Consider the following 25444-nt stretch of genomic DNA (forward strand, 5'->3'; position numbering starts at 1 on the left):
AGGCTGAAAACTTAAGATGATGAAAACTCTGCACACAGCATAGTATCTCGTGAAGGGTAAAGTTACTCGACTTTAATATGTTGTCAAACGACAGGAATATCCATGGAGATTTTATAGGGCTGGTGAACGGAGATGAAGATTAGGCTTTTAACTTTTTGCGAGATACCAAGAAACCACGTATGAAATAATTCAGAGCATACCATTCTAAGAGGAATTCAAAGTTTATTAGATGAAAATCGGTTTTGGAATGGCTGAGACATCCAAAAAGAAGAAGAAGAAGAAGAAGAAGAAGAAGACGAAGAAGCAAAACATAGCAATCCTAATAAAAGGTGGGTCGAACCTTTTATTAGGATTGCTCTGTTTTGGTTATCTCAGCCATTTCTAAACCAATTTTCATCAAATAAACGTTGAATCCCTCTTGGAATTACATGCTCTTTCATTGCATATTTCATAAGAGGTTTCTCATTACTCTCATCAAAAAATATTGAAACCTGAAGTTAGGCCTCAACCAAAACTATGATGTCATCCCTTTAAGATGAACCAATAAATCTTTCAATTGCTGATTCTCAAGCACTATACATGTAGCTTTGTAAAATACATTAGTTTGCAGTTAGGCCTATAATCAGCGTATCATACGATATTGTTCACTCGAAAGCATAGCAATTAATCAAGCAACAAGGGATTTCGTGTCTTGATGTCGAGGAACAGCATACGAGGAATCACCTTTTGACATTGTCTAAACTAGACTCAACACCCCCCCCCCCCCCCCCCCCCAACACACACACAATACTAGTACACGTATACGAACTGAGTACCGGGTAAGTAAAGTTGGTGAATTTTAACAGAAAACCGGACTACATGGCGGAATCGACAATAATTATGTTGTGACATGTGAATATCTTAAATTCATGTTATTTTTCCCCCTTTTTGCTAAATTTTACAATTGTGCAAGCAGCAGACTACTAGTACTCCTCCCAGCTGGCATTATGAAAAAGAAACGTAGGCCTACATGTATGTATTTAGTAATGTTTAATAGCGTCACACAATCCACTCCCATGGTCAACCAAGAAAGCATTCGATCTCGCGTCGTCCGTGAACCTGACGTACGTGACGACGGAACGGTCAACTTGTGACTTCCAGGAAAGAAAATTGGTTAATCAAATCGGATTCGTCCATTCAGAACACTATTCGTGCCTTTGACAAGTGAAAGAAATTTCAATCACTTGTATACGGCACCCGGTCTGTGTATTCACTTTTGGGGCATCATGACTGCTTTACTTGTCACTTGCAACCTTTGTCAGTCACGGAATTTCGGTTTCGTTTGTGGATGAATGTGGTGAATTCTTTCCTTCCACATTTTATCCAGCTCCACACCCCTTTTCCAAGATCGTCATCGCAGAATCAGATATTGAAAATGGAACAGACCAATCTACGCGACTTCCACCTGAAAAAAAAAAAAAAAAAAAAAAAAAAAAAAAACCCGCAACGAACAATATATCTATCAACAGCAATGCAATGCAATATGACGATAACCCGCACACAGCTTCCGGTGTTGGGTGACTGATAACACGCACGAAATCAGGAAGGGAAAAGTGACAAAGGTGAGAGGAAGGAGGAGATCAAAATTACCCTACAAAACGGTTGTAAAGACCCCACGGTCGACACTTAACTTTAAAGTCGTGTTTTGATTTGAGCCGAATCAGTCGCATATGCCGCGTCGAGCCGCGGCTATAATACGTTTAGTATGTCATCGCCACAAAATCTTACGGTAGCGTGCCGAATTACGAGCAGGTAAACGTTCAAAGGATGCGTGACTTCCACAGTGTGGTAGTACGGTACATAAACGTTTTCCATCGCATGGTAACCACACTACCGGTCCTGAGAAGATCCGAGATTCCATACTAAACCAACGGTATTGTCGTCGTTCGCGTTCGAAGGTCGAATAACTCTTCACAGCACGGAGAAAAGGTCTCTCGATAGTATAGGAATCATCACTGATGCCGGCTATCTCATTTTTCGCTTTTTACGCGGTGAGTTCATATCACACTAGGTTCTAGTCCAACTCGTAGATCCAACTAAAGCAAGAATCGGTTCGGGTCATATGCTTTCTAAGTTTCTGGCCTAGACAGATGACAGTGCCTTTGACACAATGCAATGACCGCCTCCACGAATTCTCACGGGCATTGACAAGTGCCATGTCAGCCCTACTATTGTAGCATAGCAGGGACCTACACATTCTTTACATGTAGGCCTAGTTAGTTTACACGTAGCTGGTGATATTGCCAAAAAGGCATTTTGTAATGTAAACACTGCCTAGTTGTGGGCATGGGGCTAACTCATGCATGTGGGCTGACATCTAAATTAACTTCTTAGACAGAAAGATCCGTCTGTCCGGAGGAGTCTTTTTTAAATTTTTTGACGTTATCGCTCTCCTCCATAGACGGATCCGTGAAGCCAGACGCAGTCTCCACGGAACATTTCCCCGACGACCAGATACAGACCGATCTTTCGGTCGACTAATTTCGAAGCCTGTTTCTGATAAAATGAGATGCTTACAGTGTACATTTATTTCAACTCAGGGCACATGTGCTATCCCTAATTCCCCTCTCTACTGACTCTTGGCCTATAATTAAGATTTGCTTCACTCTAACTCCACTATCTCTATAAAGAGACCAATAATACAGTAGAGTAAAGTAGGGCCTACACTGTATTAAATTGTCCACAACACTTCATAATACCACCAGTATCGGTTGGAGTGATTCTTTGTCATAGTCAGTTATCAGCAAGTGCAAAAGGCCACATAACATAAAATATTTTCAATTGTAACTACAGATGTAGGACTCGAGGAGTGGCTGAAAATGGAGCTGAAATGTGATCTTTTAAGTGCCTTGCTTCTATTTGGATTAACACTTGCAGGAAGTTTGCAGTTTGTGACTACTGTCTGTGTGAAACTAATGACCAAATAATTGGCAATTTAAGTAAAACATCACACTATATTAAACGATCACAGGCTACCGAGTGCCAACAACATGTGCTCTGAACTGCAAAAGGTTTTTGTCAATATCATGCTCTAGCTGGGCTACAAAGCGAACTGCAACCACATTCCTTGAATTGTACAGGGCATTATTCGGCCGGTCATCATCGACCAAAGGCGTTTCTCAATCGACAGTCGAGCTTTGCCTGATTCTTGGTGTGTGTTTGCAGTCTGAATGGATTTACCACATGTAGGCCTACTTTTAATGTGTGTTTGGAAAAGGTGGAGCTGAGCTTTTGACCTGGTAATGGTATTTGTAACAACTTCCACCATGCATGGTGCAGACAAAATTGTACACATACAGTGTAATATTTTGATGACTCTTAACCCATTGAGGACTAGTCCTGAGTATACTTGGGCAGGTGTCTATGGGAAATGCGTGTTGAAGCAAAATCAGTCTGTCCTCAATGAGCTCAAAGGGTTAAGGTTTACACGTAGTATTACAATGTACAAATGTATGTGCTGAACATACACTGTACAGTGTAACATTCATTTCAGCTGTAGCTCGAACCCTGATGTATAATAAAATCACTGAAAATGTGTACAAGTGTAAATGTGTGAGTGCAAATTACAGCAGTCAAGTTATGGCATTTTTTTTTTTTGTTTCGGGGGGGGGTGGGGAGGGGGGGGGGGGATTGTGGTTGGTGGCCAGTTTTCAAGGATATCAACCATGAGTGCATTGTGCCCTTACAGGCTGACATTTGACATTTTGGTCTTTTTTTTTGGGGGGGGGGGGGAGGGGTTTTATGATACAGATGAATCCCGATGAGTAACAGAATTTTTGTACATCCTTTTCATGGAACAAGTTGATAAGCTATTAACTTTGAGGTGTGTATTGCATTATTTCATGGAAAAACACAACAACAGTGTAACCCGAAAATGTGTATGTGTGCTGCATTGAAAATTTAACTTTTAAATTATTTTATTTATCTGTTGTTGTGTTTTTTTTGGGGGGGGGGGTGGTGGGGGGTGGGGATTCTTGTTCCTGACTTCTCAAGCACTCCAGCTAGTCTAGATTGTCTGCAAGTACTGTATACAAATTGCATGTGTATGTACAAATGTACACTGTACAACTGTATGTGTACTGTACACTGTTTATTTGGCAGTATTCCTATATTTGCATATTTTGCGAGTGTACTAATACTTGCTATTTGTGAAACCAATTTGTGAAAATAATGCCTTCGTAACTTCGTTCACATGAATTGACTTAAATGGGAAATTAGTCTTAAATACCTACACTGTAAATAGCTCTTTAGGGCAATAAAGAGAAGATGAAATTAAAAAAAAAAAAAAAAACAAGAAAAGTTAATTGTCCCACATGATTAGCTTTAGCGATAAAGCAAGCAACCAGCACATTTAGCAGCCAACTGCATGCCATTTTGCTTGTCTGGCTGTAAACACTGATTGTCCATTGAAGAGTTGGCACGTGAGTCACTCTGTGATCTTGCAGGGAATTTGCAAGATGTACGTATAGATTAGAGCCATTGATATTACCCTTCATAACACTGAAATGTGTATAATAGTTACTGACAGTTTGCTGCATTAGTCCAGACAAGGAAAAACGAAAGATACTGTTTAGATGACAACTATTCACAGTTATGGAGCACTGCCAACGCTAAGTAGCGACAATTTAAATCGTCACAGCACCTGTGGGCATGCATGCTACAGAGGAGAGCCAGCATTTTTCATATTGCTGGTAGTTCAAATGCTTGCTCAATATGAAACAGGTCTACATCTCACAGACTCTTAAAATCTAATGGCAAGTCATGAGTTTGATTTCATTGTCTGTAATCACTTCCAACATTTTGATACATGCTGTGAACCAAGTGTGAGATGATGTCTTTCTAATTAGTGCGCACTATCAATGTAAATATTTGCTGTTATCATACGTGTTGAGGAAAGCACTGAACTTAATCAACATTCATGTTGTATGTCTTGAAATTTGGAAGAAAAATTCATGATGAAATAATACTTTAAGAGAGCTGGCATGAGTGATGAAATTCGTGGAACTACACAGTGTACCGTCAGTTGCTTCATAAGGTTTGTTTTCACCTCTTCAACATACCAATACTGTTCTGTAGATTTCTTCAGTTTGATTTGTGGACAACCCAAAGAAGGAATCAGGAAAGTTTACAGAATGGGCTGTTGTACCAATACGCAAGCTTTGCCTCCATTCAGGAAGTAGCTGTGTTGCAGAATGATAAGAGCAGCACTGTTCGTTGCTCATTTCTCTGGTGTATTACTGTGGTATTTGGCCACTCATGTACTTTAGGGGAGTACATGAATCAAGTTGTGGTATGACATTCAAAGTACTTGAAAGATGTGTTTGATACAATGCATTATATGTGACATTGTAAACCTCAAGTCATTTGCAAGTCTTGCATCCAGTTTACATCATGTATCCCAGATACTGAATATCAATATACTATACATATGCACATAATGTTTTGATGTATACGCATGTACAGAAACTTTTCCAAGGATTAAACATTTTGATCACTTAATCTCTACAGTGTAGATTACTTTTCCCCTGTTTTACAGGACATTACCATTAGACTCACTTGCCAAAAGCTCTGCTGTGACTTTGTACGAATGCTGTATTCAAGTATACATGCTTTGGGTGTCCCTTTTTGGTGCAAATTTAGCTTTTGATCCTGTCATGATCCCATGATTCCTATAGACACCTGCCCGGGTATACTCGACGCTCATCCTCAACGGGTTAAAGAGATGGTATAGTATTGGTTGAGATTCATGAGGATTCAGCATTTTACTTTTTGAGAGATACTAAGAAACCTGTATGTGAAATATTAAAGAGCATACAATTCTAGGAGGAATTATCCAGCCCTTGATGAAAATCGGTTTTGAAATGGCTGAGATACAAGCGTATCAAAAAACAAAGTAAAACAAAGCGATCCTATTGAATAGAAGATGGGTCCCACCTTACATTAGGATCGCTTTGGTTTGGATATCTCAGCCATTTCAAAATCAATTTTCATCAAATAAACTCTGAATTCCTCGTAGAATGTTATGCTCTTTCATATTTCATTAGAGATTTTTCATTATCTAAAAAAAATTGTAGTCAAAAAACATTGGAAACCTGAAGCCCCATGTCAACCAAAACTATACCATCCCTTTACTGAAGTCCTTGGGAATGGCAGTTTTCTTTTGCTACATCTGAAAGGCATTTTGCCCCATCATAGACTTAATAATTTTGGAACCTGAATTTTTACTTCACCATCACAAAATTTTGTTATAACCCTGTATCAAAAAAGTTGTAGAGTATCCTGAGCAGTATTACTGTAAGAAGAGATTTAGTAGCATTTCACAGTTTGTTTTCGAACTGTATATTAAAAAAGAAATAACAGGATTTCTTTCAAAATAATCCTAGAAAAGCTACTGAAGCAGACGTGTCATGTTTTGTCCTAAGAATTGGAAATAGCCAACTAGTGTATGTGGATGTGCTCAAGATTTACAGTACATGTACATGTACAATGTACTTCACATTAATGGCACTGTACTGTGACTGATCTGAACACCTGTGAAATTTGGCACTGGCTGTTGCTAATATTGAAGTTTGTTTTAGCTGTGGGTTCTCTGGCAAAACCATGCCAAATTCCTTCAGTATGTATGTAAAAGGCTAGAAAATAATCAAGTCTGCATTTTCCTGGAATCACAGTGCATCATGTAGTTTGTTAAAGTACATGTTGCTACCCGATGTGTTTAACATCACCCATGCAAGTGCCGTGAAAGGTTTGTATGCACTTTTGGCAATGTTTGGTGTCGGCTATAATGTGTGTGACATGGCAAGACCTGAGAAAGTACAATGCTCACATTAATCAATTATGCAGTCCTCATCAAAATGCAACTGTTGCACCGTGGGTCAGGTCAGGTGTAGTACGTGTATACATGGATGCTAAGAAACGTGTGCCACAGCCACAGGAATACATGTCATCGCCCGCCGAAGTACACCTGCACCCAAACTGTGGAAGCCCAGAGGCCATTTCCTCCCCGCATTTGATTTCCATATCCATATCCTCTGACAGATGCTTTTAGCTTTTAGTGACGGACAAAAGGAATGAGTATAAATAGAAATAACTTCCACAAAAAATATGTGCAATGGCATAGACTGAATTGAGAACAATGCAGGCAGAATCCTGGTGCTGCTGAAAGTCTAATGAGCTGCGGCTTTGTAACATTTATGCTCAGAGTAATGGCAGGGGTAAGTTGAGGGAGAAGAATGCACTTTGTAAGTGCGAAGTGCGATGATTCCTTGGGCCAATATTCTTTGTTATTGGAAGCAACATCAATTCAAATGCACAGTGTTTCAAACACAGATAGAGTCAGGTGAAAGTGGAGTACATTGTTGTGTGGAAAAATCACAGAAATTATGCAAAACAAAGAAACTGATAATTGTGCCCTTTGATGTAGATTGTATGTTCTTTCCTCAAGGTGTGTGTGAATGGATGTACAGAAAGTACACAGGCCCCCAAAGTATTGGTCATTCCAGTCAAGGTACAGTGGTGTACCTGTATTTGGCATCAGGACCATAAAAGGGAGTCTTTAAAAAATACAGTGCATCTAGACAAGCATTATTTGGCGGGTATCGTGAGACAAAATTACCTGGTATGCATGTATCACATTCAAGTGGGGCTCCTACTTCAGGAGTGCCCTATGTATGTTGACCTACATTGTACTGGTATGCAAGTCAGCACTCACAAAAACAACAACAAAAACCAATCTGTATACTATGTTCCATAGAGAGCCTACTACCAATAGTGAGACATACATTGTACACTGTATGCTTCATTGCCCAGAGAGGAAATGGCAAGTGATGAATGTTGCTGTTTTTACCACTTTTATTCTTTGCAAATATAGAAAATTGTAATTTTCATTTTGCAAAACAACTTTCGCAGTTTAGATCTCCTGTACTCGGGGAATATCATATCATGGTACCTACATTATGTGCGTACTGTATGACTGAATGTCATGACATACATTATGTACATTGTACATTATGCACTTGAACCCTGTACTGATAACTTGAGTAAATACATAAGTGTGCATTTTATAACCCGAGTTCACACAAACTTTGATTGATGATGTACAGTACCTGCACATGTTCCAAATTCATTTCATTCTTCATCTTTTGTTTTTCTGTATTCTGTTTACCAGTATGAGGTGTAAACAAAGCACATATAGACGTGTGTAGCACATAATTTTGTCACATTTGAACAGAATTCCCACTCCAGCAGGTCCCGAATATTGGGAGTGCACTGTATTCAGCGCTAAAATGACTTGCCCAGTTGCATGATCTGCACAAGTCATTTCGGTATGGAAGGGAAAAAAGGTGCTTAATATCAACAAAGATACGTGTATACATGTACTTGCCCCTCTAGGCCACTTACATTTTCAGTCACTACAACACACCCAGTACAGTGTATTATACACATAGAGAAAACATGCCAATTCTTATTAATTGTAATTATATTTTTTTTTTGGGTGCGACAAGGAAACATAACTTTTGAACACAAAATGAGTCATATTTTGGAGATGTGCCAGACATACAGACAATAAAGAGTGAAGCGCATTCAGCCTACAATGTACAAACCTATTTGCCAAATCAAGTGTAGGAAATGAAGCAGTGATGAGGTCTAATCAAAGGTAGTGTTATGTGTTTGCCCATGAACATTTTATTGTCTAAATAGTGTCCAGTGTTGCTACATGTGCCTGCCAGGTGTAGATGTTCAGTTGATCAGTGTGTTGATGTTCAATCAGGGGGTGAGTGGTTCCCTCAATTTAACAAAACTTAAAGGACAAGTTCACCTTCATAAACATAAGGATTGAGAAACTGTAGCAATATTAGTAGAACACATCTTTGAAAGTTTGAGGAAAATCGGACAATCCGTTCAAAAGTTATGAATTTTTGAAGTTTTTGTGCAGTAACCGCTGGATGAGAAGACTACTGCAGTGTACGATGTCACATGCGTACATACAACAATGTAAGGAAAATATAAAGAGAATTTCACAAAACTTCATCTTTTGAAAAAAATACACATTCCCTTGACTCGTTACCGACATATGTCATGGGTAATATTATTCCCCCTACCTTTAGAAAGAGGCAAGTACATGTAAAATGCTCTTTTATTATGCAAAAAAAATGAAAATATGTTGAATTTTCTTTACATTTTCTTTATACTGTTGTACTCATATGACATCACAAGCTGTAGTAGTCTCCTCCTCCAGCAGTTCAAACACAAAAATTTTAAAAATTCATAACTTTTGCATCGATCATCCAATTTTCCTCAAACTTTCACTGATGTGTTCTGTTAAATATTGCTGCATTTTCTCAATCCTTATGTTTATGAAGGTGAACTTGTCCTTTAAGGATTTTCAAGGAAAAGAGACAGCCTTTTGAATAGTGTATTGATGTCAAAGTTAGTTTGTCTTTCTCTGAATGGGTTGAACACCAATGCTGTAATGTCTATAGTTACATGTATAATGTGTCTTGCAGAAAAGAAGAAAAAAAAATCATAAATCATACATAATTGTCACAACATAATAGTGGCAAAAGTCACTAGTTTTCTGAAGTCTGGTCAGGCCCAAGATGTGTCATTCTGTTTATTTTCAAGCATCTACTGTACTGTAGTACTGAAATCATTTTAAATGAAAACTTTCTCGTGACTTAAAGTTGATAACTGGTAGCCAGATACCAGTACTTCAGTTTTATTGCACACATGTACAAGGTTGTCTATGTGAACTTCCTTTGTAAACCCCACCCATAGAATGGGAATTCAATATTGACATGGAATATTTCTTCACTTTGCTGGCTTTGGCAGTTTCCTTCAGATACCCAGGGATCATAATTGATTTTCCAAACCCTGTCTGTGTTCAAAAGAAGAAAAAAAAAAAGGATTTTTTTTTTTCCAGGACTGATCCCAGGTGATCTAGGGATTTATGCTGTGTAAGGAGATTTCCTGATTCACTGTTATAAATTTTTTTTTTCAAGAGGGAATATTAGAGTAAACATACAGTATTAAAAGCATTGTCTGTATGGTGACATCCATTGTTTAAACATAGCACAGTTTGTAATCAGGCAGTAATGAATGGTTTTTATAGTAAAGGGAAACCAAATTAGCATTGTACATCAGGCTCATATGCGGGGTACCGCTTCTAATGAGGCAAATCTGGCAGTCTTGATTTTCCATTTGTCTGCATTGTATTTATTGTAGGTTTACGAGATATCAATTTTATACAGGGGAAACTCGGTATAACGAACACTGCTATAACGAGATATCGGTTATAACGAGGAAATTTTCTCGGTCCCAAATTTCCTTCCACACAAGTCTATGTAAAATGCTACTCTTATAGCGAGATCGGCTATAACGAAATAACTGCTATAACGAGATAAATTTTGTGACTTCCAAACAAAGAAAAACATAGTAAATCAAACCTGCTATAGCGAGGTAAAGCAAAATACCTTCGGTAAAGCTTTACTTCGCCTGTGCTATCATCTTCCGAGATTGTAAAGCTTCACACGCCAAAAACTGTCTTGTACATACATAACCATTTTCTTCAGTGCACTCCAGCTAGCACTGCATGTTGTACATGTGAAGTGTGTGTGTGCACGCACACTGATACAGTGTACATGCAGAAAATGTGGTGGGACGGCCATAATACATGACATCATCATGACGTTTAGCAGGTGTGAGGCAATCTGATGCTGTGATTGGCCTTCTACTTAGGGAATTCCCCGTCTTCACACACACGCAGTCATAATGTACAAATGTACATGCAGAATGTGTCACATACACACACAGCATTGTGCAGACCATATTCAAGCTTTCCACACAACACACACCCATACGATAACCACATTACCAATCCATAGACGATCTTGATACAATCGCAAGCTATATAAATTTACAAATTCAAACATCTGCAATTAATAAGAAACACATTCTTGATATTGGATTTCCTTGGCGAAAAACATCTTCTTACCCATAAAGGTGAGTGATTTTCTCACACACAATATCAAGTTATTAGTATTGATTGAAATATGGTGAGTAGTCCCACATGTGCAAATTAATGTCTTTATTTTATGCCTTCTTTTATGCTTACTGATATAACGAGATATCGGCTATAACGAGGAAGATGACTTGGTCCCGACCATCTCGTTATATCGAGTTTCCACTGTATAAGGAGGTAACATTGGTGGACCTGGAGACCTCTTTAAATAATGGGGATTCCCTGAAGCTGAAAATTGTCCATAGTACAATCTGTAGGTGCGCAAATTAAAAATTTGAGTTTGCATTCCAATGAGAGAAAAACCCTGCCAAACCGCAGGCAAAATGTACACTTTAGAAGTTTAGGTTGCATTTCAATGTGATCTTCGCAGTAGAAAATGAGCAATGGTGCCATACAAGATTTACAACCATACAACACAATAGATATCTTTCACTGTCACTTTCTGTCAAAGTATCCCACAGCAAAATCATTAAGTAAAGGAGAGAAATGTGTTACTTGTATTGGTATAACTTCAAGCCCACTTCCAAGGTATGCTTACTTTTTATTTGAATGCCGCACATGATTGGCGATGAGCTTGGCTTATTACAGTAAACAAAGTAATGGGTCTAAGACAACACCCCACACAAAAATACATCAAAATGCTGTTCACAGTTTCATCAAGGAGTTATCAGGTAACTCTTTGGTTACATGATACAGTTTACAATTTCGCAAGACATGGGAACCCTCAGACAAGACAGAGGAAAGTTCAGGAATGCCAATTCAAGTCTGATTTTTGCATTCAAGTGCCAACTTTATCACCTTTGATTTCTTGCCATAAGAGGTCTTGCCAAAGAGAGACATTTGATATAATGTATGCCCATAAAGCTATGAGCTAATTGATCTTTAATCATAGTCAAATCAATCAGTCTGAAAAAAAAAAAATCTTGCTTTGATTTTAAAGAGAGAGTATGACCTTATAGATATCTGTGGATCATGGTAAGTTTGAGAAATCTCAAACTGCTTTACAAACTTTGAATATCATGGGAGTGGAACACATGGACAGACTTTGATAGATTCCCCCCCCCCCCCCACCCCCGAAGAAGCTCATTCAACTTTGGGGGGAAATGGGTCAGAAAAAATGCAGAATAATCAAAGGCATAATATAAAGCTACATTGTACATGTTTTATATATAGTATATATATTATATATATAGGCCTACTTATACATGTATATTAAAATATACATTTTTTTTTTTTTTTTTTTTTTTTGGGGGGGGGGGGGGTCCTTTCTGTAAGGTAAAAAAGAAATACATGAAGAACAGGTAGATAATGTTTATTATGGTGTCTTGCAATACCAGTATAGGACCTAAAAGGAGCATCCCATAAAGATGTATGAATGTTGTATGAATCTAGAAGTGTACGTACATGTACTATTCACTATTTTTTATTTGTCATATTTTCTGTTCTTCAATGGAGGACTCTTCTGTAATTTGACCTGGATAAGGACCAACAACAAATGATTAAAATTATGCATCTGTGTCTGTGCACTGTGCATAATGGTGAATGCCAGAGATTTGTTTGAGTTGACATGACGATTGTATGCATGCATCATATGGCAGATGCTACTAAACATATCGGTTTCTTTTACCTTGGGCTAGTTTACGAGAGTTAAAATGAAAAGAGTGACAAGTGAATGTATATTTAATATGAACATCCTTCCGAGTTACACCACATCAATTGCTTTACCTTGAGCGCATGTGTTAATGCTGTTACATGCAATCCTTGTAATGGTGCAAAAATGTCGGTAAACGTTCACAGCAGGGCAATCAGCAGGCGCGATAACTTGCAGCCATGTGGAAATCGCATCAGAAGCATTCAGTTTCGTTTCCTGTTTCACCACATTTGTCAGAATGTGACAAGTTGTAAAAGTTGTGGCTGGCCAGTGCATTTTGTATCTCACACAAACAAAAAGTGTGTACAACTGAGCATGTTTTGAGTTTGCTCCAAGTTTGCATGGTGCTAACTAATGATAAGCATTCAATGTACTGATTTCATCTGGGATCTGGCGCTTGACCTATAATATGAAATGTAGGAAGGCTATTGGCAGAGGGAGTTTATAAGAACTTTTTTGGAAGTGCATACTTTCCATGGACAGTAGTCGCCAAAATGTAACCATTACTAATGTACACTGTACATGTATTTAGAATACATATTTTGTTGTAAGTTTTATGTACGATGCTTTCCAACTGGCACCGGTCTAACTGGCACCTGTCTGACGGTCCCAGACCGGTCAAAATCACTGTCGGGCCAGCAACTTTTCAGGAACTGCCAAATTTATTAGTCTGACATGACTGTTAAAGAAAAAAAAAATCATTGGGGCCAGTCAAAAAAGAGAGAGAGAGAGAGAGAGAAAGAACAGGACCAGTAAATTATAGATTCGGACTAGTTAAAAAAAAAAGGAAAATTGGGCATCTCTGTTTAATAGTCAAACATGTTCAAGGCTTGCAATGTATCTCAAAATGTTATTCTATCTGTACATTGGACAGCATAATGTATACCATTCATTTAACTGGAAGTAATAGCGCCAGGAAAACCCAAATGTATGGTTTGAATTTTGCTCCAGATAATTTTCCCTGAGCAGATGTCTAGATCCAGGTTTTAGAAGGATCGTGACACAAGCATATTCAACTAAACATTTGTGTCCTAAAGAATAGTCAGATGAAATAGGACATTTTATTCTCAGAAATGTCCCATTGTCTAAATTTGTCGGTTGTGACAAGGGGAATTGGATGTCTCAGCTGCGTGTCCTGTTACAGTATGTTCCAAACAGTTATATGATTTTTTTTTTAAGGTTACAATGTAGTAAAGTATCATGCCCCCAAATTATCATTAAATATCTACATAAAATAATATGTACTTTATTTGTTTGGCTGTAACAAACTTTTGATATTCAAAGAAAAGAAACTGTGGCTTAAATTACCAGACCCAAGGACTTCACTATAATGGGAGTTGCCTGTACTGTCATTTGCAAACTGCATTTACACACTTACTGCTCTATCTGGTTTTATGATAACTTGTAAACTGAAGACGCCGCATCACACGCACATATAGAGCTGGTTTCATAGTACCTTGTAACTGAAGGAAATGCATTACATGCACACAAATTTTTGCGTGCATGAAATTTTCATGAATTTCGTGAGGAACCAAGATTTACAGAATTAAAATTCACGCAAGTTCTTGTCTACTCTACACGTAGATGCATCACTTAAATGCCAGCGACAATTCACAAAATTTCATACAGTGAAGGAGGCTGTATTATGTGGGCTTGTATTCACGAAAATTTCATGAGCACTGAATGCAAAGAAGGCTGTCGGCTCCAATTCGCAAAAAAAAAAAAAAAAAAATCCATACCGCCATTACTTCTAGTTTTGCGGTGATAAATGCTGGTGGACCACAACCTCTGGCCGACTGACTGAAATTCAGGAACACAGGCAAAAGGAAGCGATTATGAACCATAAAGGAAAGGAAGCATAGGCTATCTTTCACATTATCTTTGTCACATGTCTACCCATAGTTTATCTTGTGAGATGTTACAATGTACATTTGGCAACTTTTCGATACATATACAGATATTATAAGTTAACTCACGGTCAATTGTTTTCAGGGATTACATAAAATGAATTTGAAGGTTAAAGGGGGTGTACAGTACTGGTTGAGGTGGGGATTCATGTTTTTTACATTCCTATTAAAGTGAGATAATGAGAAACCTCTTACGAAATATGAAAGAGCATGTGATTTTAAGAAGGATTCAACATTTATTTGATGAAAATTGGTTTTCAAATGGCTGAGATATCCAAAAAAGAGTGTAATAATAAAAGGCGACATGCCACAACTTTATTAGGATCTCTTTGTTTCACCTTGTTTTTGGATATCTCAGCCACTTCAAAACCGATTTTCATCAAATAAACTTTTGAAACCCCTTAGAACTGCATGCTCTTTGACATCTCATAGAGTGGTTTCTGAATATCTCACAAAATGTTAAAAGCTAAATCCTCACCTCGACCAGAACTGTACACACCCTTTAAAGGGCAGTTTGAAGTAATTTACACGAATTTTATATTTAATGGAAGAAAATTCAAACAACAGGACATCTATTTTTGAGTGCAGAGATACAGCAATCTACAGATTTACACCTTTACTTTTTAATCAAAAAATAAAAATGGGTCTGAATACTTTGTCAAAACCTCATAAAGTTAATTTTTTGCATAGAGATGAGAAACAGAACTGTTGTATACAAAGTGTTACTGCAAACCTTTCTTTCTCAAAATTATAATCAATTTTTGTATTTCAAATGGTTGAGCTCTTTTAACAATGTCTGTTTTGCCTGAAATTTTACCTGTAATTCTCCTTGCACACTAACTTTGTCTTGATTGATTATTCACTTGTGGTATGGCTTCCACCTGTTCATTGCAAATTGCCCTCCCTCAACAAAGAGGAGCTTAGTCAGAACGAGGACACTTGATTAGTTAGTGTAGGCGTGAGCAGCAAGTACAGAGGAAGGCACTATTGCAGGAAGGAAGGACGTTTTTCACTCAGTGACCAGGATACGGGGAATGGGATCGTGGGATTTCTGTCCACCGCAAATACCGCACCGATAGATCTCTTTAATTTTCCAGGTCATGACCAGATATCCACACAACCTGAGACTAGTCTTGAATTTGCGGAAACCAGCCCAGCGCCATTAAGTAGCCGTGTGGTGGCACAAGTTTACAATCTAGAGTATCTTTCATATCTTCCATTGTGTTCCATGCCTCATTTAGTGTCAAATCACAGAGGTTGGCGATTGGTTCAGGAGAGACTTAACGTACACAAGATGAATCCACATACTGTATATCGTTTATACCCACCATTGGAAATAAAATATAGTTAGGATGTGTCCTGTAGCACGGTCTTTTCATTCCTTCATATCATACAATATTTACACCATGTACAAGTTGTACATGTACCAGTACACAGAAAACCTAAAATGGAAATATATATTCAAAAATTAAAGGTATAATTGGAGTCTTTTTCTACTGATTATCCATCAGTCTTACAACAAACAGTAAAGCGCTCATTTTCATTTCCTGATATACCAGCACGACTCTGACTTGGCAAAAACACATGCAGACGATGGGATAATTTGCATTTCACCATTCAATTCAGGAACTTACAATATGAAAATCTAGCCAATGAGGAAACATACATCTCTTTCTGTCTGATGTACAAACGTATAGAATAAGATGTGATGAAACCTATACTTCTAAAGATTTAGGTGTAGAATGTTCCAATTGTACCTGAAAATGAATACATGTACTGCCCCTCACTAAAAAAATTGTGTACAATGTATTCACACCAGTCCTTGGGGTATAATCAGGGAATGTAAAGTTTTTAAAATGCTACACAGTAGATAACGGTAATACGTATAACTACGAACACATTGAAATCTTTCAGTTATTATAGAGCAAGTGGGTATGGTTGGTCTAGTGGCATTTACATACTGTATGTGTGCTACGTGTCTTTGCATTGGGGAGTTCTAAAGTTGAACTTAAATACCAGCACATGTGGAGGCTCAACAAGAAAAAGTTGAACAAGTTTTGGTGCGCCTTTCTGTATTTAGGTGTACCTTAAAGGATGTTTTCAAAGAATACCAGTCTTGGTGCACTGCTCCTGGTGTTAATACTGACTTTATATAGTGCTGAAAACATAGCAGACATTTGTTTGCTTTGTGAAGACAAAGGCTGATCCATGATACATTACAGTGGATGCTCTTTGCTGACTGTGCATGTTTCGTCAATCTGACAGTGATATTCAGTATTACTGAGCAAGTTTTGTGATGACTTCTTGGAAAAAGCTGGTTTGTGATATCCTTGAAGGAAGGTGAACCAAAACTTTGCTTGCTTGATTGGAGTTAATTTGAAAGAAAAGAGTTTTAATGATCAAAACAAAAACATGGAGTCTTACGTATTGATGACTATCAAACTTGTTTGCCATATGATAGCTGTGAGTATGTCTAACATTTTTTCATATATCAAGGATGTGATTACCCATAAATGACACCACGCAAATGGGATGGTGAAGATCAAGCGTGTACTGTCAATATTACATGTACACTGTAAGTACAGTATCATGTGGATCAGCATGCAAAGTCTAGCACGCGTGGAACTACAGTATAGGAATTAACCTCTTGTTACAGGTGAAATTGATTTCCCTGCCCTTATTCATCCACACAATGTACATGCAAACACACACACATACAGACTCCTAGTCCTATACATCAGTATGTAGTGCTGTATGTATCAATCAATACACAGGGCAGTTGGGCTATCTGTCATATCCATTAGTAAGGGGGGGGGGGGCAATTTCGGATTACGTCAGCAGTGATTGTAATGCTCACGTACATCAGGGAACAACCTGATTGGTCCATCCACCCAGCCATCATTAGGATCTGTCTGAAAATCAATTAATTTATGTTGCATTACCTTTCCATTGTGTACAGGAAGAGATGACGTAAACTGGTGGACATAGTATGTGTTCTTACCTGTGTTTTAATCATGACCTTGCCTTTACTTTTAATTCAGGTTCTTAACACAAAACTTCATAACCCTAAACGCTGTAATACCAATATTATGACATTTTAGAATAGTGTAAACTGTTCATACAAGAAGACTGTGAATGTCCAAGGAGATACAGCTGTAAATAAGATAAGATTGAACATGTATTTACAGTATAAATGTTAATGTATCAGTGCCTTCGTATTGTATTTGAAGACACACAATCCCGTCTTCATGCATGTACTGACCAAAACTCTTAAACTTACAGTTGTATGAGAAGTCGGGTAGTCTTTGGCTATAGTCTTTGGCTATGATTGCACATATTGTACTTGTACTCATATGATAATATTCATCTCCAGCAATAATAAGTTTTCTTTAATACTGATCAGCCCATCATTTTTACAGGGAAAGAAGTGAATTTTACAGATCCCTTTCGGCTGTCCTGTGTTAGATTTGCATCGAGTGTGATATTGTCTATTCTTAGCACACTGAAATGTCTGGTCAGGTGGACAGCAAGTCAGTATTTTAACGATCTGTGACGTCCATCATGTGACTAATTTGTTTGGCTACGTGCGCACAAAGGATCCTGTTACACTGTTAATTTATGCGATTTGTCTACTGGTTTAATCATCCTGTCCTGCCTGACATTTGGCTTGCCAGATTCTTACTACCTCAATATGCGTCATCATTTGTGAGACATAGAATTGTAGAAAAGGTGTAATTGCATGGATTTACATGTATGACATCCCATGCTCAAAAAGAGACAAAATCATTGTAAGTGTTGGGCGAAAAACCACGCGAAATTACCTGTGATTTGTCCTGAATTATATGCAACAAAATGGATTAGTATTGAGTAGAAGTAAAAATGACAAATATCAGTGACTTGTCCTGGAGAACAATTGTGTGAACGTCTTTACTGGATGCAAAGCTGTTTTGTTTTTTATTTTCATTATCAGGTTATCACAGGGATTTTCTGTCCTTATTTTGTATATTTTCAGGTCTTCCTACCTTCCTATAAAGTTTACTACAATGTAAGTGTAGCTTCCTAAGTTGTGCAGTTTACATATACATCAACTCAGAAATTTCCAGGTGATTGTATGCTTCAAGTCAGCTAAGTGTTGTGTGTCACAACAAACCACTTACCCATTTATTTTGAAGCAACGGGCAAAAGAAGCAATTTCTTCAAACCCCCACACCATTGTCTTCTACTGGTTTCCAATAGATCAACTATGAACACTCAGAAAGCAAGGAGCAATTAAAAAGGAAGAACTTTATGTACACACTCTTGAGATAGTTGGTTTCACTCTACAAAGAATTCACAAGTAACCTGATAAGTGATTGAAACATGTTTCTGGAGCTTTTGATTGCACGAACGCAATACTGTGTGTTCAAATGTCTGCCCTTTGTTCAAAGTTTTAGCAGCTAGTGGTCTTTTCATATATGAAATCCAAATAAAAATACATTAAGATGATTATAATGTATGATCTGAAAAAACATGAATGTGATAATGTACATATGTGATACTAGAAATCTTTACTCTGAAAGGACATGAAAACTAGGAAAATGCACTTTAACACATTTTTAGCTACTGAAATACTTTCCCAAGACAATGTAATACTCCTTAAAAATGAACCACAACTGTATGTGCTTGGCAAACTCAAGTTAGAAAGCTTTCAAATTAAAAATGTGTGGTAGGAAAGTACAGTGCACACACTGCTCAGTGACATGAAATGGGTATAAATGTACAGTTTAGTATGAACTGGTACGTTCATTAACTCAGTATCCTGTACGTGATTCCCAACCTTTAATTTAACTGCACATATGTTTATATTGCTGAGTGATTGCTGCCATATTTCCATTAAATAGTACTTTAATTAATCAACCATCCATTTGCCCTTTCCCTATATCCTTTGATCCTGGCTCTGGCCCACATTTCACTCTTGTTGTATTGTTTGTTTGTTTTCTTGCCAGGTGTTTGCAGAAGAAACGTGATCAGCACGGCCCTTTCCAGCTTGGGTGTTGCACAGACATTTGGAAGGATGACACTTCCTGGTTGACATCACAAGCTGCACAAGGCCAACCACTGACGTGCGTGCATCATAACCCATGTCATCAGTTCGTCAGTTCAGTTCAGTGAAACTGAGAGATCGAGTGACTGCCGTCATTGGAGGGAAATGATTAGATCTGTAGACAGTGAATAAAATAATCCTGTTGATTCTCATGGTGATCCATAAGTGCTGATCTTCGATTTCCTCAAAATTCTTTTGAGCCTCAACATCAGGAGTTTGAATCTGTCACAATGGCTGAGGAAATACAGAGACTGCTGGAATGCCCTATGTGCCTGGAGCTCTTCAACTCTTCAACACGATGGCCAAAACTTTTGCCATGCCAGCATACTCTGTGCTTGGAGTGCATGGACATGCTCAACCAGGGTAGCAAGCTGCAGTGCCCTCAGTGCCGGCAGGAACATGCATGCCCAGCAGAGGGCCCTCAGCAGCTTCCCAACAACTTCACTATGTTGGCATTACTTGAGGTTCAGCAGAAGTCTGGCCCATCCCCTGCCACTCAGAGTTTCAAGGAACATTTGCCATCTGCTCCTAAGTCGGTATCAAAGCCTCCAGCTATAAATGAGGGAGTGCGGAACTCTATCGCTCTGTTGGCAAAAAAGCTCCAGGAAAAGTCTGTGGAACTAAGTAAGATTGATGGCAAGGAAAAGCAAACTGAAGAGCTGTTTCTATCTGTGAAAAGTCAGGTAGACAAAGCCTTTGAAGCAAGGACTCGTGAACTGCAGATGCGTCGGGATCAGATGATCAAACAACTTGCCAGTGCCCGGCAAGAAGAACTGGCTTTCATTCAGGGTCAAAGAGCTAGCGCATATCAGTACCTGCAAAAACTCCAAGTGGACTTCTCCAAAATGCGGCAGTCTCTCATGTCATCTGTTGAACCACGGGAAGCTGACTTGATCAATCTGCTGAGCATGTGTCGAGGATACCTTGCACAGATTGAACACTTTGCTCTGAACATTGACCAACGAATCTGTAATGTTGCATTTTCAGATCCCAATCAGCAGCAACTCTCAATTAGTATCCAGGCATATGGATGCTTGAACATTAGCACAGACAAACTTAAGTCCATGCAAGCTGCAAGATCAGGGGTGATGTCCCTTCCTAGCACTTCCATTACCCAAAGTTCCTCTTCAAATCCTTTCAGTTCTCCATCTTCGCTACCAACTGCTTCCATGAATGCTTCCTCTCCTTCTTTGTCAGCATCAGTCAATAGTTCAGTGTCTTCTTTCTCAGGGCAAGGATCTCCTGCTAATAGCAATACTTCATTAGGTCAGTCAACAGTCACTACATCCAGTACTTCTGATCCCCTACCCTCTTATGACGGTCGAGCTTTTGCTTTAACTCGACAGCAAACTGCATCGAGTAGGAGACTTTCTGAACCAGCTGGCATGCTTACAGGTGCTGTGGTTCCTCCCACTCCTGCAGCTCAGCACATGCAGTCACTTTCCAGTCAACCAGAATCTTCCACTTCCAGTCCAGTACTGTCAGCTGGATTACCCACTCAGTCACAGTCGACAAGACAATCCGCCTTGATGCGACACATATCTATGGAGTCAGTTGGGTCATCCTTACCAACTACCACATCCTCGTCGAGTCAGCAACCAAATCCTGCTGGTGGAGATCAGCCGCCTCCTGTCCCCCGTCGACCTGGTAGCATAAGGCTGTCCTCGACCGGCGCACCAGAAAGACCACGGAGTATTCTGTTGCGGCAGAACACAGCACCATCTTCAGTCCTTCCTCAAGCACCTCCTCTTCCACCAAGGAGGAACGTGCACATCCCAGAGGCATCTGAACAATCCCATCAAACTCCAGTTGCTGCAAGTTCTATGGCTACTGGAAACAGCACACACCAGTGGGTGACTTTTGATATGCCGGGCAGACAAAAAGCCAGTCAAGACCAGAGCAAGCGATGTGTGGTAATAGGGCAAATATTTGAGAAACCAGCGGGAGTACATGTCCTTGACAAGCTCAATAATTGTTTTGCAGTGGTGGATGAATTGCAGCACTGCATCATGGTTGTGAATGAGGAAGGGCGAATGCTTACAAAGATTGGGAGTAGGGGTGGAGGTGCAGGTCAGTTGCAATTCCCCAAGTGTGTGTGTACCAATAGTGCTGGTCACCTAATCATCTCAGATTGGTATAACCATAAGGTGCAAATTTGGGATCTCCATGGAAAGTTTTTGAAGCAGTTTGGATCAAGGGGGCAGGCCAACATCAACTTCAATGGCCCTCTTGGAGTTGTGTGTGACAAAAAGGACAACATCTATGTTTGTGATTACAACAATGGTTGTGTGAAAGTATTTGATCCTCTGGGCAACTACACTCGCCAGATTGGCAAGAAAGGTGAAGGAGATGGACAGTTTCGCAACCCGTCCTACATCACTTTCACCCAAGGTGGGGAGCTCCTGATCACCGATGCGTTCAAGCACTGTGTCCATGTCTTCTCTGCTCAAGGCACCTACCTGTATCGCTTCGGCAAGTGGGGCACTGGTCCTGGAGAGCTGAATTGCCCCAGTGGCATCGCTGTTGATTCCCAAGGATACATCTATGTTGCGAATAGCGGTAACCACCGCATCGAGGTTTTCAACCCGTCTGGATCTTATGCACTCTCCCTTGGACGACATGGGACAGACAGTGGTTTGTTTGATGAACCTCTTGGCATCTCAGTAACCAAAGATGGACGATTGGTGGTCGCAGACTCAGGAAACAAGCGAGTGCAAGTGTTATGGCCATGAGTTCAACCTTAAGACAGCTCATTATTGGCAGTCTATTTGAGATTATGCAAAGTATAATCTACCACATATATGTACTGGCCATTGCAAACTGTGTATTTAGGATTCTCCAACTTTCATGACATGTAGATGTGTACAATATGTCATCCACATGTACAAAAAGTATTCAAATTTATTTTTTCATTGAGAATGATGTGATGGGGGTACTACTTGTATGCTATTTGTTGCAATTGGATAATACAAAGAACATTTTTTTTTTGGGTGGGGGGGGGGAGCTATCTCAGGTTTGGATGTGCTCTGACATTTTCAAGCTGATATTTGGCATGAAAGCAATTTTTCATTAAGATTGTGTCATGCTCAGGTGTATTTACACTGTACCTCAAAGCTTGATATTCTGGTAAATGTGTTTGGCAGAAACTTTTCAATTGCTTTTCCCTACATGTCTGCATACTTGTATGCTTTTTGTACTTCACAAATGTCAATGTTAGGGAAAATACGGCTGAATTCTTATGAATAGAAAGCACCAGTATATTTCATGTTTGCTGTTTTGGCTCTTTGCACTTTTGTCACGGCACACCATAAATGGTCCATGTCCATGCATGAGGGTCATGAGGCACGAGAGCATTTGATTCCTAAAATAGGAGGAGCTACGTATTTCCTGAGTTCCTGAGTTTCATGTGCATACCAGTACTGACAAAAGTAATCCTGTGCTGGTAAGATCAGGGAAAATGCATTTGTCAAGAGATGCTCTCAGTGGAAAATTGTAATGGTTCTCCGTTTGTTGCACATTTATGCTGCACAATATTGTCTTGCCTCAACATCTGTACATTTGCCATTCCATCAGTTACAGACATTGCATTTAGAGGCTTTGCTGCTGTCTGACCTTGCCCACAGGCATATCCAGTCATATAGGCATGTATTCATTTGTATTACAATAGACTACAATTGTAAGTGCGGACAGTGCATTTTCAGTTTTTTCGATGCTAGGAAAATTGGAGAAATCCTTTTTTTTTTGTGGCAGACGTTACATCTTTTGTTAAAAACCAGTAACTGTTTAATTTATTCAGATCTGTAAATAAAGTTATGTAGGTACTATTGATAATATGATTTAGTACAAATTCCATCATGTCCATATTTATGGCTGAATGTACTAGATACAAAGTTTGTGTCTAGTAATTTCTCTGTAAATAATCAGCTGTGGGAAAAATCCACTACAATGTACATACAAAATACAATGTAAGTCTACACTTGCATTAATGTGTTTTGAGAATCAACAGGGAGTACTGGTAGCTTATGTCAGCAGAGATTCATGAACTACAGGTGAGTGTAATAATGTCTGTTTGCATGTACAGTAATGACCATACCAGTGTGACAAAAAGGTATCGTGCACTTTTAATACGATTTAATGTAAGTGTACTAGTAAGTGTCATGTTCAAAAGGACAGTGGTACTTACAACCACAGCAGTTACTCTAATATAACAGTTTGGCCACAATATTTCAACAAGCACAAGTGTTAAGATTATTAGAAAATATAATTGGTTGTGTTAAAAAAATAACATTGAATGTACAGATCAAAGAGGCATTACATGTACATCTTACTAACTGTAGCATATCAATCATACATAGATTGTAAATAAAGTGTGTACAAATGTATATTACTGAGAAATGCTTAAATCCTTAAATACTTTAGTATCCGTGTATTCCAGACAATATTTTAGTAACTGTAAATACACTTTTGATGTGAGGCAAACATCCATTTTATACAATGTATTTTTTTATATGTCTACAAGGAAATCTTCTCATTACTACAGTTGTACTCGTAAGTGTCACCTGACAATGAATTTCACAGGAATGTACAGAATGACAGGAAATGGTGTTGAGATCTGTTTGCACCATGTATTGCTCATCGGGAAATTTGGAAATGTTTATTAATACTGTACGCACCTCATATGCAAAATTTGGATAATTGCATGCCCTGTGTGTCAAATCAAAAGTTACCAAGCTTCACTGAGTAATTATCCACTAATAAATATTCCATGTACACCATACACGTAATCCCTTCTACTGTTGCACTTTATGAATGCCCAGTTCTAGTTACAGGGGGTAGGGTTAAGACTGGCAAATTGCATCATCCTGCAACAGCAATTTTTCATGGAACCTGCATGTCATAGTGGATGATAATTTATTTCATATTAATATACAAGTTATTCATTCTTGGTCATTACAACTTCTGAGATAATGTTTTTTTTTTTTTGTTTTTTTTTTTCATGTGGTTTCAACTAGTGGAAATTGCATTGAATGTACAGTGCACTCCTGTTATAACGAACACAGTTATAACAAAATTCCGGTTACAACGAAGAAAAAATTCGCTCTGGAACATTATCCAGTCTATGTATTGTCATTGTTTATTTGTTCGGTTATAACAAAATTTCGATATAACGAAAGAAAATTGCCGGTCCCAAGGACTTCGTTATAATGGGAGTCCACTGAAACAGGACACAGCTACAGCACATGTCGAACGTTCAGACTTTGTGCTGGATTTGGTACAACTTTTCATATACATGTACATGTGATGTATGTCAACTACATTTAAGGAGAGATTAGCACACTTGGTAACATAAATCCTGGTGCCACTGTCCCAAAAATTCTATTTCATTGTTTGTTTGTTTGGTTTTTGATTTTTTTTTTTTTTTTTTGGGGGGGGGTGAAGCATTGATGCCTGCTTAATAAAAAAATAAAAAAAAAAATCATTGGGAAATGGATAGTATGTGAGCAAAATGATAATGCATTTATTTCAGAAAATATGCATGAACTGGACCGCTGTGCATGGCTAAAAAAAACCCAACTGCACTGCTATAGATGCTGTCGGGACAATCTTCCGCAAATCCTGTGGATATTATGCACAAAAGCTGTCACTTACACTTGTACAGATTTGGCTTCCGAACTGCTCCTGCATTATGGCATACCAGTGCATGCTACTGTAGTTAGTACCACATAATACAAACTAATTTGTGT

The 25444-nt window shown here is 38.6% G+C and overlaps 2 protein-coding genes across 2 annotated transcripts in view; one reads left to right on the forward strand and one right to left on the reverse strand.

Annotated features, from left to right (window-relative positions):
• LOC139713410 (DNA primase large subunit-like) overlaps positions 1 to 25444 on the reverse strand; it is a 56746-nt gene that overhangs the window by 3340 nt on the left and 27962 nt on the right. The window lies entirely within an intron of this gene.
• On the forward strand, positions 1683 to 22654 carry LOC139713412 (uncharacterized). Its single transcript, XM_071625147.1, has 2 exons — positions 1683 to 2030; positions 19603 to 22654. Exon 2 carries the CDS (start codon positions 19931 to 19933, stop codon positions 22430 to 22432), a length of 2502 nt encoding a protein of 833 aa, XP_071481248.1. The 5' UTR covers positions 1683 to 2030; positions 19603 to 19930; the 3' UTR covers positions 22433 to 22654.

Source organism: Diadema antillarum, unplaced genomic scaffold (assembly GCF_040938485.1).
Source record: "Diadema antillarum isolate AM-2024a unplaced genomic scaffold, OU_Dant_1.0 seq00001957_RagTag, whole genome shotgun sequence".
NCBI lineage: Eukaryota > Metazoa > Echinodermata > Echinoidea > Diadematoida > Diadematidae > Diadema > Diadema antillarum.